Source organism: Hippoglossus stenolepis, chromosome 9 (genome assembly GCF_022539355.2).
Source record: "Hippoglossus stenolepis isolate QCI-W04-F060 chromosome 9, HSTE1.2, whole genome shotgun sequence".
NCBI classification, from domain to species: domain Eukaryota; kingdom Metazoa; phylum Chordata; class Actinopteri; order Pleuronectiformes; family Pleuronectidae; genus Hippoglossus; species Hippoglossus stenolepis.
In genome coordinates this window covers 17,322,554-17,338,897 of record NC_061491.1, presented here as the reverse complement: position 1 = coordinate 17,338,897, position 16,344 = coordinate 17,322,554, and the positions used below count along the sequence as shown (strand labels likewise).

Below are 16,344 nucleotides of genomic sequence, written 5' to 3'. Positions count from 1 at the left end.
TGACAACTTTACAACAGTCGTCAAGTGGTCGACATGGCAACCGCAACCACTAATATTAGAACGGCTTCAGAGAGGTCACAGGACGGCGACACCAAGAGCTGTCAATCCCAAAAAAAAAAAAGATTGTTTTTGTATGCGCGCGTGTGTTTTGAAGAACAAGCAAAGAGAAAGGAGAAAGTAAATAGCGAGTGTGAAAGAGCACGATAAGAACAAAGATAAATAGAAAGTCAGAAGAGATAAAGGAAGAAAGAAAGAAAAGTCAGGGCTACAACCTGAGGTCATCAGCAGGTTTTAAAACTAAATCCCTCTAATCAGCTTCAGCAGACAGGGGAGACAGACCAATCCATTTGCCCCGAGATCCCATTATGACAGGAGGGAGGAATGGAAAATACCAATTTGACCGGACTGGAAAAAATAGCTCTGTGTGTCCGCGTGCTGGTGTGTGTGTGAGCGTGTGCACATTTGGAGTGTGAGTGTTCCTTTGTGCGTGAATGTGTTTGCCTTCAAACAGGTGTCAAAATAAAGCGCAGTAAGAAAGCTGATAAGAGCGGAGCGGTAATGAGCAATCCACCACAAGCCTCCATGTTTGTGTCTGAAAGGCTCCTGCTTTAGAACTGATGTCACAATTCAACCAGTTTATTTACTTCCCTCAAGAAAAGAAAGGAAAGAGATTTATTGATTTATAGAAGCGGGAGAACAGGTAAGGATCCCTCTGTTATTCCCCACTACTCTGCCTTCTGTCTCATTCTGCCCCACACTCATCTCTTCCTCCCGCCACACACACACACTCTCTCCCTCACTTTATATGCTGGTCCATCGCAGTGCCTCCCTCTCTGTCTCGCCCGCCCCCCCTGCTTCCCCTCTCAGGGGAGCCATGTACTTAAGGTGCAATTGAAAACAACTATCAAACCCTAAGGAGGGAAACCTGATTTAGAGACACCTTATCCGGTAGCGCAGGCTCCTCCGAGCGCTCTGCTGCTGCTGCCGCTGCTCCTGTTCCCCCGTTGACCGACTAAATGAAATTTTGTCTTTTTTATCCATTCGGGAATGCAGCCAGACGAGTCCGGCAGAGTAAAGATCTGAACTGTAAATGACGTTCTGTGCTGTAGTTAGGGCCCTGGAGGAGTGGATGTGACACGTGTGGCTGCTCTAGTGGATGTTTACTTTGCCACGAGCGCATACGTAACATTTAAATGTGCTCACAATCTACTTGGGGGGATATCATCTTACATTAAAGGGGTTTGGTGTTGTGACATTGTGCATATGTATATCGTGAGTGTGATTAATTATTATCTGTATATACTAGCATATGTGCTAAATCCCTGAACCAAGGTGTCCTTGAGCAAGGCAGGCAAATTATGATCACGTTTTGTTACCTTTTTAACTCCAACTGTTTTCCCCTCTGTTCATTTTTCCGCCTATAAGCTAATGTAAAGGAACGCTGCTGCATTTTTCCGTCCTTTGTAGGAAAGCAGGCAAATCCAGGTACGCAGTGAGAGCGAGGAGTGGAAATGTGAAATAACTGGAATATGGGCTAACCCTCCGCTGTCACTGAGATTCCTTCGTGAAACTTGTGCTGCATCTCAAATTGGCTCTCTGGGGACATTTAAATCTAAGTTTAAACTTTGGATCAGTGTTACCTCAGCGCAGACGAGCTTTCAAGCAACTGTCAGTCAAAACAGGATCCAGGCTGATTTCGCTGCCTGAGACAACTCAACACGAACATTGTTGTGCAACGTGAAACGACTGCTCAGATTTCTGTAAATGCTTTTTTCAAAACAAGACAAATAGGGTTGATTCTTCTCATAGCTTTGAGATATTAGGTCTTTAAAGTTTTGATAAATAATATTTGTATAATTTAAAAGGCCATTTAAATAAACCTGTCAAAGGGGTCAGGACAGATTCTTATTCAACTCACCCTTCACTCACGATCCCATCAAACCACTCTGTTCTGCTGTCTGCCATCCACAGTTCCAGGCAATTTCAAAAAGTGTCAAATCTGTATTAACTGTATTTTCTGTCACACTTTCAACTTATTTCCACTTCATGATTTTTTGATTTTTAATTCCCTTAATTCCTATTTTTTTTAGATCCCCTTCAGTCACACCCTGGTTTCGTTCAGCACTAGCAGACACGTCTCATAATCTCACATCTTACTTTGCCTTCACCTTAGGTGGTGGAGGTTAACGATAATGTTGCACGTACCTCAGCAGCTGGTATGCCCCCCGGAGGACGACACTGCAACAGCACCTCCTGCTCCAGAGATACTTCCTTACCCAGGGGTTCCTGTTCAAACGACTTCTTCAAGTCTGAGGGAGAGAGACAAGGACAGGTTATAATGTGAATCAGGGAGCACATGACAACCTGAACATTCTAAATCGTTTTTTGGCAATTTTGAAAAAAGGATTAGCACCTTAAAAAGAGACAAGTAATTCTGGGGGTAAAGATATTACTTGACAACACACAGATTGTATATACAATGCTTTTTATTGTTCTTATGGTTGTATTTTTGAATTGTTGAGTCAATCCCAGCTGATGTTGGGCGAGAGGCGGGGTTTAGAGGAATCTGAGGTACCGGTAGAAAACCCACACAGACAAGGGCAACATGAAAACTCAACCTATCTGAACTGGCAACCTTCCTTATGTGAGGCAACCCTGCTACCCACTGCACCACTGCGCCGCCTCGCAGGTCATTCAGCTCCTGCAAAGCTTTGCACACATCTCAGCCACATCGTCCATTAAAGACCACAAAGACCCTGCAGCATGAATCGATCCACCAATCAAACTTTATTTCCATAGCACCTTTCGTGCAGGTCGGTGCAGTTTAAAGTGCTTCACATATGATTTACAATATGATAATAAGACAGACATAAGAAAAAAACAAGAGCAAGAAACTAAACTAAAATAAAATAATAAAATACAATTAAACGGAGATTGAGATATAAGAGAAATAGTCAGAGGTATAGGAACCAGTTTAACCACCAGGACAGATCTTAGTTCACCTTTTGCAGTAGCAACACTTTAGCCAACTTCTCTGCTTTTAAGATCTTTGAAAATCATGTAAAGTTGATGGAGTTCATCTCATGTGCCTAGAATCCCCTGCCACGTTCTGCTGCAGCCAACTCTGCCACGGGATCCATGCTGGATCACCTGTCTTTTGAGTATTGACCTGTTTGAGGCACCTTCTCTGTTCGTCTCTCAGAGCAATTACTGTGTTCTTTTATTCATTCCGTCTAAGAACATTTGTATTAAATCATTAAAACTATTCCCATCCCTGCTCCTGTGTTCAGTTCTTAGAATCCAGTTGCACTTAGGAAACCTAACAACTGTTATGACGTGGTCGTGAAAAGTCGGCTTGGCTAACTCCAGGAAACATTCACATGAGAGCAGTGAGGACCGAATCACTGAAGATGAGCACTTGAATATTAACAGGTAAAATACATGTGCTCATATTTGTGTATATTTTATTCTTTCATCTCCAAACCCCAGGAAACATGACACACAACAGCAACGACAATAATTACATCCAAAGAGGGAAAATTCACAATTAGAGGCCAATGTGTGTGGGTGGCCATTTTGCAAAACATCCTGTGACTCAGCAGCTATGGAGACTATTTTGGAGATGGCGTCATGTCATTGTAAACCGGGCATCCTTACCTCATTTGCACGGAAACAACGACACATAACGCAGTAATTATGGAGTTGGTGGTTGAAGTCAGCCATGCATATGTTGACTTGTCCCCCTGTGCTGTCTCTTAGATATCTCTTAGAGATGTACACAACAAGGAAAAACACTTAGCTGTATATTCTTAGAGTCAACTAATGCTCACGCAGGGGTAGCACACGCACACACACAGCTGATCAAGCTATTAATCACTTTACCTGCTTCTATCACTAAACACAGGCAGCTTTGTTGCTTTCCTGCCCCTCGATCACGACGCACGATATTTAACCCCGCTCTCGTTCCATATAGGGTTGCCAGAGTTCGGGGATCTCGAGCGGGCCAAAGACAATAAATGATTCACACTAATGGTCCACATGCTGTGATAAATGACAGCATTACAAAGCAGCATGGAATGCACTGCCATTTCCTTCGCTGAACGTTTCAACGAGGGGGCTTAGCTGTACTCATTTTGAGGAGGAAAAAAAAAGAAAAAAATCGCTCACAGTAGCAGACTTTAAGACAATTAGCCCCGACATTTAAATAAGAACAACACGAGATGCGAAAGACAAAGCGAAAATAAAAAGGGGGGGTGGGGGTGGGTGGGTTGGTGGAGAGAAGGCGTAAAATGATGTGAAAGAAAACACAAAAAGTAATGCTTGTGGGTGGATGGATGAAGGGATGGATGGAGGGAGAGTTTTGTTTAACCGATCATTACAGTGAATAGAAAAATTGCACTGCGAATTTTGTTTCCCTCACAGTCACTCCTTCCCACATCGCTCGACACAAAGGACGCCATTGTCTTCATTGAGAGCCTCAAAAGAGACAAGTCTTCAGCAGTTCATGTTGAGCACAGTTGCTTTCACTGGGCTATTTCATAACATTTCTGACAGTCTCCCTCCGTCATGAGTTCCAATCAGACACTAATCTTCTGTCTTTCAGCTTAACCTTGTCCTTCTCTAGCATGATTGATTTTTATTTATTGGATATATTGAAAAACAGTATTCACTGCTTTTCCTCTTGTCTGCTGCCTCACAGTAGGAGCCTATCAGTATATTGGCAGCTGAGCTGATGTTCAAATAAGTGATAAAATAAGTCTGCCACAGAAAGAAACGAACATAAAACAAACTGAAATTTGAGAGGGCTGGCAGGACCTAACAGGTGACTTTATTTATGGTGCTGATCACATGGTGCGATGGATTTCTATATAAGAACATATGGGCGAGAGAAAGAAAAGTACAACATATGTATTGGAGGGTATGTTCTGATTTCTTCTAACTTTTAGGACGACTAATCCCCCGAAAACTGTCTGCGAAACTCTATTTTGTATCCAATTGGAATCAGCTTCATATTTTTATACTAGTGTCTGTAAGATTGAATCAAGAACTGAGAGTTGGTTGCACACGGTCATACATCTATTACATGGTGGAGAAAAAACAGTGGGTGTTATTTCAGTATGAATATTTATGACCGCATGTGCATAAAAGAAAAGATATTTTTTTACGCGTTGTAAATGGATGATTAAGCGTCAAACATTACAAATGAAAATAATGTCAAGTGAGGTTAATGAATAACACATTACAAAGTGATGTATGTATTATAAAATTATATCTAGTGGTTTAATGATAACACAGCATTCATTTCAAAATTCCAATCACACAACTTTAGGGCTGTTTTAATTGAATCTGGCTCAAATAGATGTAAAATAAACTTTTTACCTTTGAAAAGGACTTTTTTAGTTTGTGAAGGGTGGCTGCTGCGATGGACGACAAATCCTCTATCCCCTGTCCTTTGGTTTTAAAACCATCCAGAAAACTTTCATAGGAGGGCACAGTGTGTGTGTTTTTGTGTGTGTGTGTGTGTTTGTGTGTGTGTGTGTGCGCTTTATCCTTGTGTCCTTTTCCTCCCCTGGCTCCCAGGTGTACTCTTAATCACCTTATCTGTCAGCTGTGGTGCACTATTTGTGGACACACACAGACACAGACACTCACTAGACCGAGCGTTTTTTAAAGCTGAACTGGTCAACTCTATGAGTCACTCCCCCGGTGTTTCATCAGGACAGTCACCTCGCAGTGGCTTACAGGCAGAGGGGGGGCAGAGTGAGAGGTGAAATGGGAGGCGGGGGGCGGGCAGAGGAAAGGTAAGGGAAGTCGAGACGGCAGATGGGGGTCTGGAAGATGAGAGGCAGAAAAAGAGGAGGAGAAGGAGAAGTTGGCAGCGAGGCCAGTTACTCTTTCTAAACCCATTAAGACCAGATGCAACACACTGCAAGTTTCTCAGGACTTTATGCGACGGATGCACGTTGCCCTGTGAAGCTGGATGAGATGGACGCATGTTCTATATGACGTCATTTTTGAGACATGTGACTGATGACATGTATCGTGATTCACTGAAAGTCACAAGTTGACAACCTGAGCCGGAGAAGTGACACCGAAGTAGAGTAAAGAACAACAATGAAGACAACTCGGCCACAGACTTCAACATGTGTCTGTTGACCTTCAAGTCTCAGGCTGAGAATCATGTAGCGTCGATACACAGGAACTAAAATAATAATTTAAAAACTTTGAAAGTAAATCATTTGAAAGCTTAAACCTTCAGCTTTTACTGACCATCGTTGCCTTTGACCTAATGGTCATTAACTTAAAAAAATAGACCTGAGCTGAAAATGTTGTTAAATATGCTTCATCCTTCCAAACGTATCCATTTTCAAAGGCAAATATTTTTTACTTAACGTCTCTATCTTTTTCAGAGGCTGGTAAATAAAGGTTTCAGTGAATAGTCACTTTTTTGTCAGAAAACCTTCAGGTTTAAGGTCGTTGCTGCTTTATTTTGAGAGCACCTTTGGTCTTAATGGGTTAAAACCAAAACCACCTGCTGCTCTGCTTTATTAAAGTTGTTTTTTAGTGTCTGACACACTCTCAATATCAAACCATTCAATAGAAGCTCATGTCAGTGACTCAAGCTTAGCGCTCTCAAAAGCAGCAATCCATCAAACCCAGCGGCCATCAATCTGGCTGTGATTGCATCTCTTTTATCAAGATACCAGTCTCATCGTAAAAGAAAGGGAGGAGACAATATGTGTATCACTTAGAAAAGTTTTAAAAGCTGGAATCCGGTCTTTTGATCAAGAATGCAGAATTTAAAATCTGAATTTGTAACCATGAACCATTCACATCAAATTATAATTTTTTTAAATGTTGTGGAAATTAAGGAACATTTCTCTACAAATTCCCATCTAAAAAATAATTTCACTGGTTTCCAACAAGTTGCTTCATTTCATGCAGATTCTACTTTATGCAAATGTTGTCTTACAACATGGGGCAGCAGTGGCTCAGGTGGTAGAGCAGGTCGTCCACTAAGAAGATAGTCTGCGGTTCAATCCCCAGGCACCTCACGGAACCCCAAATTGCCCCTGACGACTGTGCAGTACGTGAATGGTGTGTGATGGAGAAAGCTCAGCACATGGTACCTATGTGGCTTGTGCTGTAGAGAGCTTTGAGCAGTTGATAAGACCAGACAAGCGCAATATGAAAACAGCATATTAACAGTTCTTTTGTTGATTTTGATCCCATTGACGCTGGGCATGACTTGAGGGCAGATCTGGAACGCCAACATCAATCCCTCTTTTGAGCTTGTGTCATTGATGAACTGCGACGTTTCGGTAACATGTTGCAAAGAGAATATGTTGTATGTAAATAACAAACCATCAGGATGATGAGCTGCAGACTGCAGAGAGTTTAAAGACAGCTGGATTCCATATGTGTGAACAAGGTGTTTGAGAAGATCCTGCTGTCTGCTCTCCAGCGATACACAGCTGACAAAGCTTTTAAGATCCCAGAATTCTCCAGAACGACTCCTCACCTAAACGATGAGGTTTAATTTCATGCAGTATAAATCTACTCATTATCAGATTCCATTTGTGCAGATATATTGGTTAAGAGAGTTATGTGAGGACACAGTATTGCTGGGGCTGAATGATATCTTCATAATGCAGTCGATCCCTGTGGGGGATGACAGCCTGAACAGAGCATGATGGTTCATTATGGGAGTAATCACCCGAAGCTTTAGCCCTAAATCCACCACATGGCTACCCACACTAGGCACAGACACACACGTACATGGGCAGATACTGAGAGACAAAGAGAGAACGGTAGAGACACAGAAGATGTTGTCATAGCGATGACAACACACTGATGAGTTGTAGACAAACACAAACACAGAGAGAGAGAGAGACACAACACAACCACATCACAAAATGGTAAAATACTCACAGTGGGACTGAAAAAAAAAACAGACTCGCACACAAAACGACAAATAAACAACCAGCGACACAAGAAGAGAATGAGGGAGTGATTGAGGGATGTGAGACACATCTTCTTATGCCAGCAGAGTCCACGAACAATTTCCTAGTCTTAATTAGTAAGGGAGATGCTGAAATGAGGAGTTGGCTCTGAGAGTTGATTTCCATAAAGATTGAGAATGAAATTAAAGGAGATTAAAGCAAACTGCTCAGGGGGAATGAACACACACACACACACACACACACACACACACACACACACACACACACACACACACACACACACACACACACACACACACACAGAGCGAAATTGGGGGTCTATGAGAGACGCAATTTTGCCAGTTTGGTAGCCAGTGAAGTGTGTGAGCCAGTGTGTGTGTGAAGGGTATGTGACATTGTGTTCAGGGCAGCAGGGGAGCACATATTCACGTCAACGGAAGGTGTGTGTTTCCGCGCATGTGTGCAAATATGTGCCCGAGGGAAATATGTGCACAGGAGAGGAGGAACAGCTGTGTCACATCAATTCACACTGACCCCACTTCACTCCCAGACTGCAGATGACACTATCCAGCTTCAAAAAGAAGCACTGAGAGATTCACTGAGCAACTTTTTTTGGGGGGGAAGAATCACAACCGAGCTGAAAAGTACAGAGGGCGACCTTGTAAAATGTGTTCTTCACTGAGAACTCCTTATATGTATGTTAAAGCTGTGTAAGCATCTATTCATGACAACACTTCTTCTCTCTCTCTCTCCTCCTCCTCTCCTCCTCCTCCTCCTCCTCCTCCTCCTCCTCCTCCTCCTCCCTCCTCCTCTCCTACTCTCACTTCTTCCACCGCTCAGCTAAAACTGTTATTATGTTTGTGGTTATATATATATATTTTTATTTTTTGCCTCGGGCACCTCAACACAAGCACATTTCAGAGCAATTATCCAAGATGGGTGTCTCTGCCTGCATGCTGCCCATGCCAAATCATAACAGTTTCCCCTGGTGGAGCTGCCGGAGCAGTACAGAGCAAAGTGAGATGCGCTTGGGAAGAAGAAAGTAGCGAGGAAGGAGCTGTGCTTTAGTCTCAGAGAGGATCATTTGGACATCCAATTTCCCACACAATGGCAGAGCAATGAAAACAATCAGACCCCTGCCACAGAAAAACAAACCAAATGATGTGAGTGAAAACGATACAATTTAATAAACCAACAGGGAAATGTAAATGGATTTGTAATTAACAGCAAAATGTATTAAATGATAAAAAAATCAAGGACTTTACATCCACTGGACGAGGGTGTGTATCCAAAGAGTGTTTAATGTCAGTGCTGTACCAGTGGATGGTCGGGTACTCACTGCTTCAGTCGTTGGCCACTCATACAGATGTCTTCCAAGGCCAGCGTAACTCAAATACATCAGGAAAATGGAAGAAGTGAAGGGAGAGGGTGACCTCAAGTGTCACAGTAATTCTCAGTGTGGTTATATAGGGAGTCATTTTCTCTGAGTGACTTTAAGGGAGTCTCTTTCCACTCAGACCAGTTCTTTCACTGCTCTCTCCCCCCTGTCATTTCAACACTTCACAACCTGTGATCAGCTCTACATGTCAGATGAGGTCTTTCCATCCACAGTCAAGTAAACAACCCCATCCTCTGACATGGCTGTGGCACTCTGGAGCACAACACTTACGGCAGATCGTCTTTTTAAAAAATTGTTGTTAAGGACCAAAAATGGCTAAAGGACCTGTCTACAATAAAGTACCTGATGGGTAAATTAGAAAGGAGGCATGTTACTTCACTCTGAGATGGAGTCTGACTAATGAAAAGTCTTTATTATTTCATTATTTAAATAAATGATATGATGTTATGAAATTATATTATCTATACATATGTATCTATAATATAAGTATTTTATGAAAACGTTATGTAACGTTATTGTTTCATGTACTCTATGTTATTACATTTATCTTTTTCAAAGACTTTTTCTATATTTGACCTCAACATTGTATTTGGTTCCAGGAGACGTTTCAGTGGCCTCATGAAAAACCGAGACGACCCTTTCTGCCTGTCTTAGAGCGCGTCCTTTATTTCTCTGTAAAATCAATATGATTAACTATGTACGGGAACAAACCTATGTGTGTGTGGGGGGGGGGTCAAATAGATTATATATTTGTCATAGTTGGACTTGAGAAAGGTGACTTATGTTTCACATCAATAAAACCAGTGCTGTAGCTACACCTAGAGCAGTCTGAAATCTGGTTAAACACTCTGTGGCTTAAAGCAATAATTAGCCATCATAAACACACACACACACACACAGGTTTTCACTACAAAAATGTATATTCATTATTTGTGACCATCATGACGTCGCTCTCAAAGCCAGAAACCAGGAGACTGTGTAGATTATGTCATCCAGAGAAAAACACTGGAGGTTTTGCACCCAGTGTTTTGCAGAAGTGTCAGACTGAGAGTACATCAACAGCACAGACTTTCTGTTCACATCTGTTGTGAATCGTTTGCAATAACACAAGTGCTACTGTTTATTTCATGTGGAAAAGAAGGTTGAATGTTACTTGGACGGTGGTCGTTGTGCCGATTGGGTTTCTGAGCTGCTGAGTTTCATACCAGTAAGGCTGGATAACCCTCTGCAGTTGTTTCCAGTTGCTGGGTTAGACACTCGAGCTGACTGGACTGCCTGACTAAAACTGTTTATTTTTGGCTTGAATGTTTTGGGGTTTTTTTGGGGGTCTGGGGGTCTGGGTCTACATACAAGTTTAAGCCTAAATGAGTGTGTGAGAGTTTGGATTTAATCAAATTAAAATCACTGTTGAGCCTTGTTTTTTTCCTCGGTGTAATTCGTCCATGACTGAAGGAAAACATAAGTGCATGCAGCTGAGACGTCGGCATCATAAACAAAACAGGAGAACTTCACTAACAGACATTTTCCAAATGACACACGTAGCTGCTCAGGTTGCTGTTTCCCAGAGTGTCTGGACACATGATTGCTGTGTACACATGTCTCGGCCCACAGTGGCAGAACAAATTGCCATCATCTGAAATTTGGGTCTGTGTGTGTGTGTGTGTGTGTGTGTGTGTGTGTGTGTGTGTGTGTGTGTGTGTGTGTGTGTGTGTGTGTGTGTGTGTGTGTGTGTGTGTGTGTGTGTGAATGTGTGTGTTTATACTTGTACTTCGCCTTTGTGAGGACCTGTTTGACTATTAGACCTCACAGAATAAGGACAGTGAAGACGTTTTGGCTGGTCCTCACCGGAGTTAGGTATATACTTTGGACCATTCGATACTGGTGCTAAAGTGATACTTATTAAATGGTACCATGCTTATATGTTGCTAGAACAAATACCCTCAGTACAAAACAATGGTCCACGATGAGAGCAGCTTTTTTTATTGCTGAGACAAATTGGAAGTTAAACTTTGACGTGCTTGGTATGGGGGCAACGCAAGAGCATCCCTCTGCTTTCAAATGTATCCCGTGTGTTGACAGGTGCTTCAGTGGATTTGTTCCTTCCTCCTCGCAAACATCAAGGTGCAAACTGCCACCAACTATGCAAGCTGTTGCTCAAAGGACCCGGCAGCAGCAGCTCTCGGCTCAGATAGACAGCATGTCCTGGTGCTAGAATCCTTTCACATCAAGTACCGACGCACTTTGGATCCTGCAGCTGCCACCAGAGTTAAATGCTATGTTAACTTGACATCTGCGGTGATGGCTATGATGCCTGTGAGCAGGGCGAATACTTTGGTACATAGCTCAGGCACCCAAAATAAGGCACTACCATTTACATTGGGATTTGATCAGGTAGGTACTGGCTGTGTATCAGGTCTTACTCCTCACGCCTTTAAAGAGCTGTTCAGGGTTAGAACGAGGTTCAGGTTGGTGTTCAGCTAAGGGTTGAAGTTAGGGATTTAGTTGTGATGTTAAAGGTTAGGGAGCTAGGGAATGTATCATGGCAATTAGTATCTTCACTTAGATAGAAAAACAGTGTGTGTGTGTGTGTGTGTGTGTGTGTGTGTGTGTGTGTGTGTGTGTGTGTGTGTGTGTGTGTGTGTGTGTGTTTGTGTGCGCCCATGTGACCTTGACATTGTGCTAATCCACGGAAGGAGAAAGACTTGACCCGAGAGCTACGGGGCCAAAGAGCTCGACTGACACTGCATGCACATTTCTGTGTATGTGTGTGTCTGTGTTTCCCTTAACCCGGCGTACGTGCCTGCAATGCTGTGCATGACTGAGCGTGTGAATGTGCGCCTGTGTTTGTCTCACCTGCTTTATAAACTTGAATTAAGCTGCCAGCAGCTCCCATAACTCAGCTAAAGTGCCCTGCTCCAAAAGACCAAAAAATCACTCAGAGATTTAATATCCCTGATTGCGTGTGTGACACTTTAACAGCCACAACACTGATTATCATTATGCAGCTACAAAACCGCTCTTTAGTTACTGCCTTGAATTGTTAATTCCACAGTTATTAAAACAGCCTGAAGATGCCGGAGAATGAGGAAGACAGAGGCAGAAAAAGAGTGTGAGTGACAGAGTGAAACAATAAACACATGGCGAGCAAAGGGAGAGAAAACAGGGGGAGGATACAATGCGAGGGGAAATAAGAAAAATGAGTGGGAAGAGGAGATGGGTATGCGGGAGAGAAATGCTGAATTGCTATTGCACTGTGCGGTGGAAAAGACACTTTGCTCAGCAAGCTCGAGCTGCCAGGAAGCATTTTAATCACAACGGCAGATCCAAATAGGAGCCGAATGCAGGGTAGGTCAGGAGGTTGGGTCGATTTGAAGTAAAAGGTTATCGAAAGAGGGGGCTGAGTGTAATCAGATCTGGTTAAGGGAAAAATCACTGTTATAACAGAAAGAGAGAATGTGAAGGACGGAGGGACAGACAAAGTCAGAGGGAAAACACACACTGCACGGGAAATCGAAATGAGAGAGATCTGAAGAGAAAGGGGGTGAAGGAAAAGAGGGGCTGGGTTTCTATCATCTCTCTCTCGCTTCATATCTATTGGAGCCTTCGATATTTCTCAGAGGCATCCTCCATCACCGTCCCTCTACCTCCAGCAGAGGTCTGACGTGTGTGAAATACTCCATACTGTGTGTGTGTGAAATACATGAAGAGTAGTGGAAAATGAGAAAAGATGGGTAGCATGCTTCTTCGCTTTCGCTTTTAAGATTTATTTTGGTTTAGAAAACTGTTTACTGAAAACTACTTAAAAAGTGGGCAGCCCCCGAACAGTCCAAAATATAATAATAAGTTATTATAAACAGAGGGAGCAGAAGAAAATGGATTTGTGGTGCACTACTTGAGTGTTATTATGAGAAGCACTGTCACCACCCCACGGCAAGTAGGTCCCCAGTTCAAATTCAGATTCAGCCGGGGTCTTCCTGTGCAGCATTTGCATGTTCTCCCTGTGTTTGCAAGGGTTTTCTCCGACGTGTAGATTGATGATTGATTAACTCTTGTGCACGACAAGTGGTAAGTTAATGGATGGATTATTATTATAAAATATTTGTAAATGAGACTGATAAAGAATTGGTAAAACCAGTAAGTACAGTGGCAGCTGAGGTACATGCTAAAAGCTGGTATTATATGATGATATTTGTGGCAGGTATACTGTAATTCATGATGTGAAGCAAACACACTTATTGTGCCTCTCTCATACACACACACTATGCACCTATACACTCAGGCATATACCCTCACATGTCACCTATACTGATGCAATGTTTGTCACTGAACAATGTGGCTCTCAGCGCTCACCGTGCATTTCTGTATCAGAGCCATTCACATGCACATGTTTGCCTCAGAGAGCCTGAGGAGCCGGTGTGCGCACACTTGCCTGCATCTGTCTCTCAGCAGGTATCAGCGCAAACGTTAGCCAAGAACAGCACATTACCCAGGTTTCATTGCACCCCGAGGAGGGCCTGTTCCAGTCGAGGATGTTATTAGCAGGACATTTCTGACTGTGTCACTCTCTGACGGACAGAAACACATCCTGCACATAGCAAAGCAGCAGAGAGGAGTGATGCTTTGTTCCAAATTCAAATGGTCTTCAGAGCTCACGAGCAAAATGAAAAGAGACTGCTGCTGTGCTGTTGCCACATTACCATGATCATGCACTGTACTGCAAAATGTACAGGCTTGAATCTGCTGTTTGTATACAGATGCACTGGTGTATATTTACTATGTTTAAATTATATTGTGCAGATTTGTTTTACATATCATATACAAAAATTGATATTGTGCATAAACCTACTATGATCAATCAAATACATAAAATCACATGTTTAAGTCAGTAAGTAAATAAACTAAGCAACAGAGCCCGACACACGTGAAAATATGAAACATATTTACAGCCAAATAAAATAACCTGGAGTGAAAAACAAGGGTAAACATGATGGATTTCCCTCTGCAGAACAAATAAGACCAACCTGGGAGAATAACCTCTCCAGGGTGTGCGTCTGTTCGAGCGATCTTGTCAGTTAAAGTTACGAAGAGGATCTGTGCAGTTTGTTGTGTGTCTATACTGAAAGGACTCTATCAAAGCCCCCAGTCGACCTTTTTACGAGCTCACTCAGGCAGAGCCGCACCGTCAGAAGACGGGTAACCTGGAGAGGTGGGGTCGCGCTTGTATTGGCACATTATTTCTTCTCTGCTAGACCTTTCTCTAACCTGAGCACTCAGACAGGTCCCCGTTGTCTCATATTGACCAGAGCACTGATGCTCGGGAAAAAAATCTACTGTTGTGGTTTCAATTCTCCAGCCAGCGAGAGGAGCTCTGAAAGAACAATTCATTCCGTTATGTGAAGCTAACGTTGAAAGAACGAACAAGGCTGTCTGGGTGATTCCTATCAAACATCTCGACTCCCTCGCCGCGCGGCCGCTGCCGAGCTGTCAACTGAGCGTCATTCACAGCAGCATCCAACTTTTGTCTTCTCCCCTGACTGCTGCTGGGGTCTGGCAATCCTAAAACGATTTCTCCATGTGATCACTGCTAGAGTGATATTGAGCCTGGTTGGGTTTGGTCTGGCCCGCGGTCTTTCTGTGACCTTATAGTCAGACTCCCACTTGTCTTATTAAATTCTTCACCAGACCATAACAGGAAGCTAGTGATGGTTGACTGAAGTCACAGGGCAACGTTTCGGCTTTGTAAAGTTCCCCACCATTTATCCTTCAGTGTAAAACAAGGCTCTGCCCAAGGACACGTTTATTTCCTGTGAGTCTCAAGTGTTGAAATGCATGATAATGTGCCATTATGAAGCCAAACAGACAGTATCCTTTCCTTATTGTTCATTAACTACAACCTCAATGCCCATTCAGTGAGTTCTGCACAGTAGTTTATATTTTTAGTGGCAGATTCTGATTACAAGATTGAAGTTGTGTACCATGGGCATATTGAATTCACAGGAAACACACTCACTTATTACATTTGTATCAGCCTCATTGTTGACTCTCCCTACACGTCATCAATTTATAGCTAATGCAAACTAAATATTTGCTACTGCTGTCACAGATAAAACAATGTGTTTTTGAAACTTTAAAGATCCAACTATAGGTACTTTTTTTTGTAGCTTTTATTTACCGGGCTTTGGAAAAAAGGAGTTTTTGTCCTAGGAATTGTAAAATAACACATTATTTTCTAATGACGTTGGAGCGTCTGAACACTGCAACTGTATGTTGGTGTCTTGTAAACCCATGAGTCAGGGACCGTTAGTATGCTTGACACATTTAATAAGATAAAATATGATAAAATAAATAAATTAGAAGTTCATCATCATTTTTCCTTTGTTCTAGATTCATGAGACTGTGTGTGGGTGTGTGTGTGTGTGTGAGAGTTAGACCCATACTCGTACACAGTATGCAGACTCGTGTGCAAACATGACATCATCTCTTAACCTTCACACCTTGTATGTATGTCTGCAGTGTTCTACTCACATGCGATGCGGACATGCGCCTTGCGACTCTTGGTGGTTCCAGCAGAGCTCCAGGCCACACACTGACACCAGTAATCTTCAGGACCGAACAGCTCTTCCACCTGCTGCCGCGTTATTTCTATACTGGCTTCTCTCACCACCAGACCTGCGGAAGTGAAGGAAAAAGCACTGTTGCATTATATCAGTCGAGAATTAAATTCAAACCAAATAAAGCTCTTGCAAACGGAAAGTGACCCACTGAAAACGTAAAAAAGCTGAAGTCTATTTAAGCTTCTGTACTTGTGATATGGCTGTTATGTTAGCTTAGGAAGCCGAAGTCAAAGCGGTGCACAGGATATATCTTTGCAAGTAAATAGAGGCAGGGGATAATCATACAATATCTGCTGCAGTGTACAGATCCAGGTCACTTTACTGAGTAGATTTACTGCAGATTTAATATAAACTTTGTGAGATTGTT

At 42.6% G+C, this 16,344-nt stretch overlaps 1 protein-coding gene across 2 annotated transcripts in view; it reads right to left on the bottom strand.

Moving 5' to 3' along the window:
- The window catches only part of unc5ca (unc-5 netrin receptor Ca), a 195,818-nt gene that overhangs the window by 67,648 nt on the left and 111,826 nt on the right, over positions 1 to 16,344 (bottom strand). For both annotated transcript variants that reach the window (XM_035166060.2, XM_035166061.2), the window contains exons 3-4: positions 15,889 to 16,032; positions 2,206 to 2,309 (exon numbers count right to left, since the gene is read on the bottom strand). In XM_035166060.2, the coding sequence (XP_035021951.1) occupies positions 2,206 to 2,309; positions 15,889 to 16,032 (248 nt within the window). The remainder of the gene's footprint in view (positions 1 to 2,205; positions 2,310 to 15,888; positions 16,033 to 16,344) is intronic.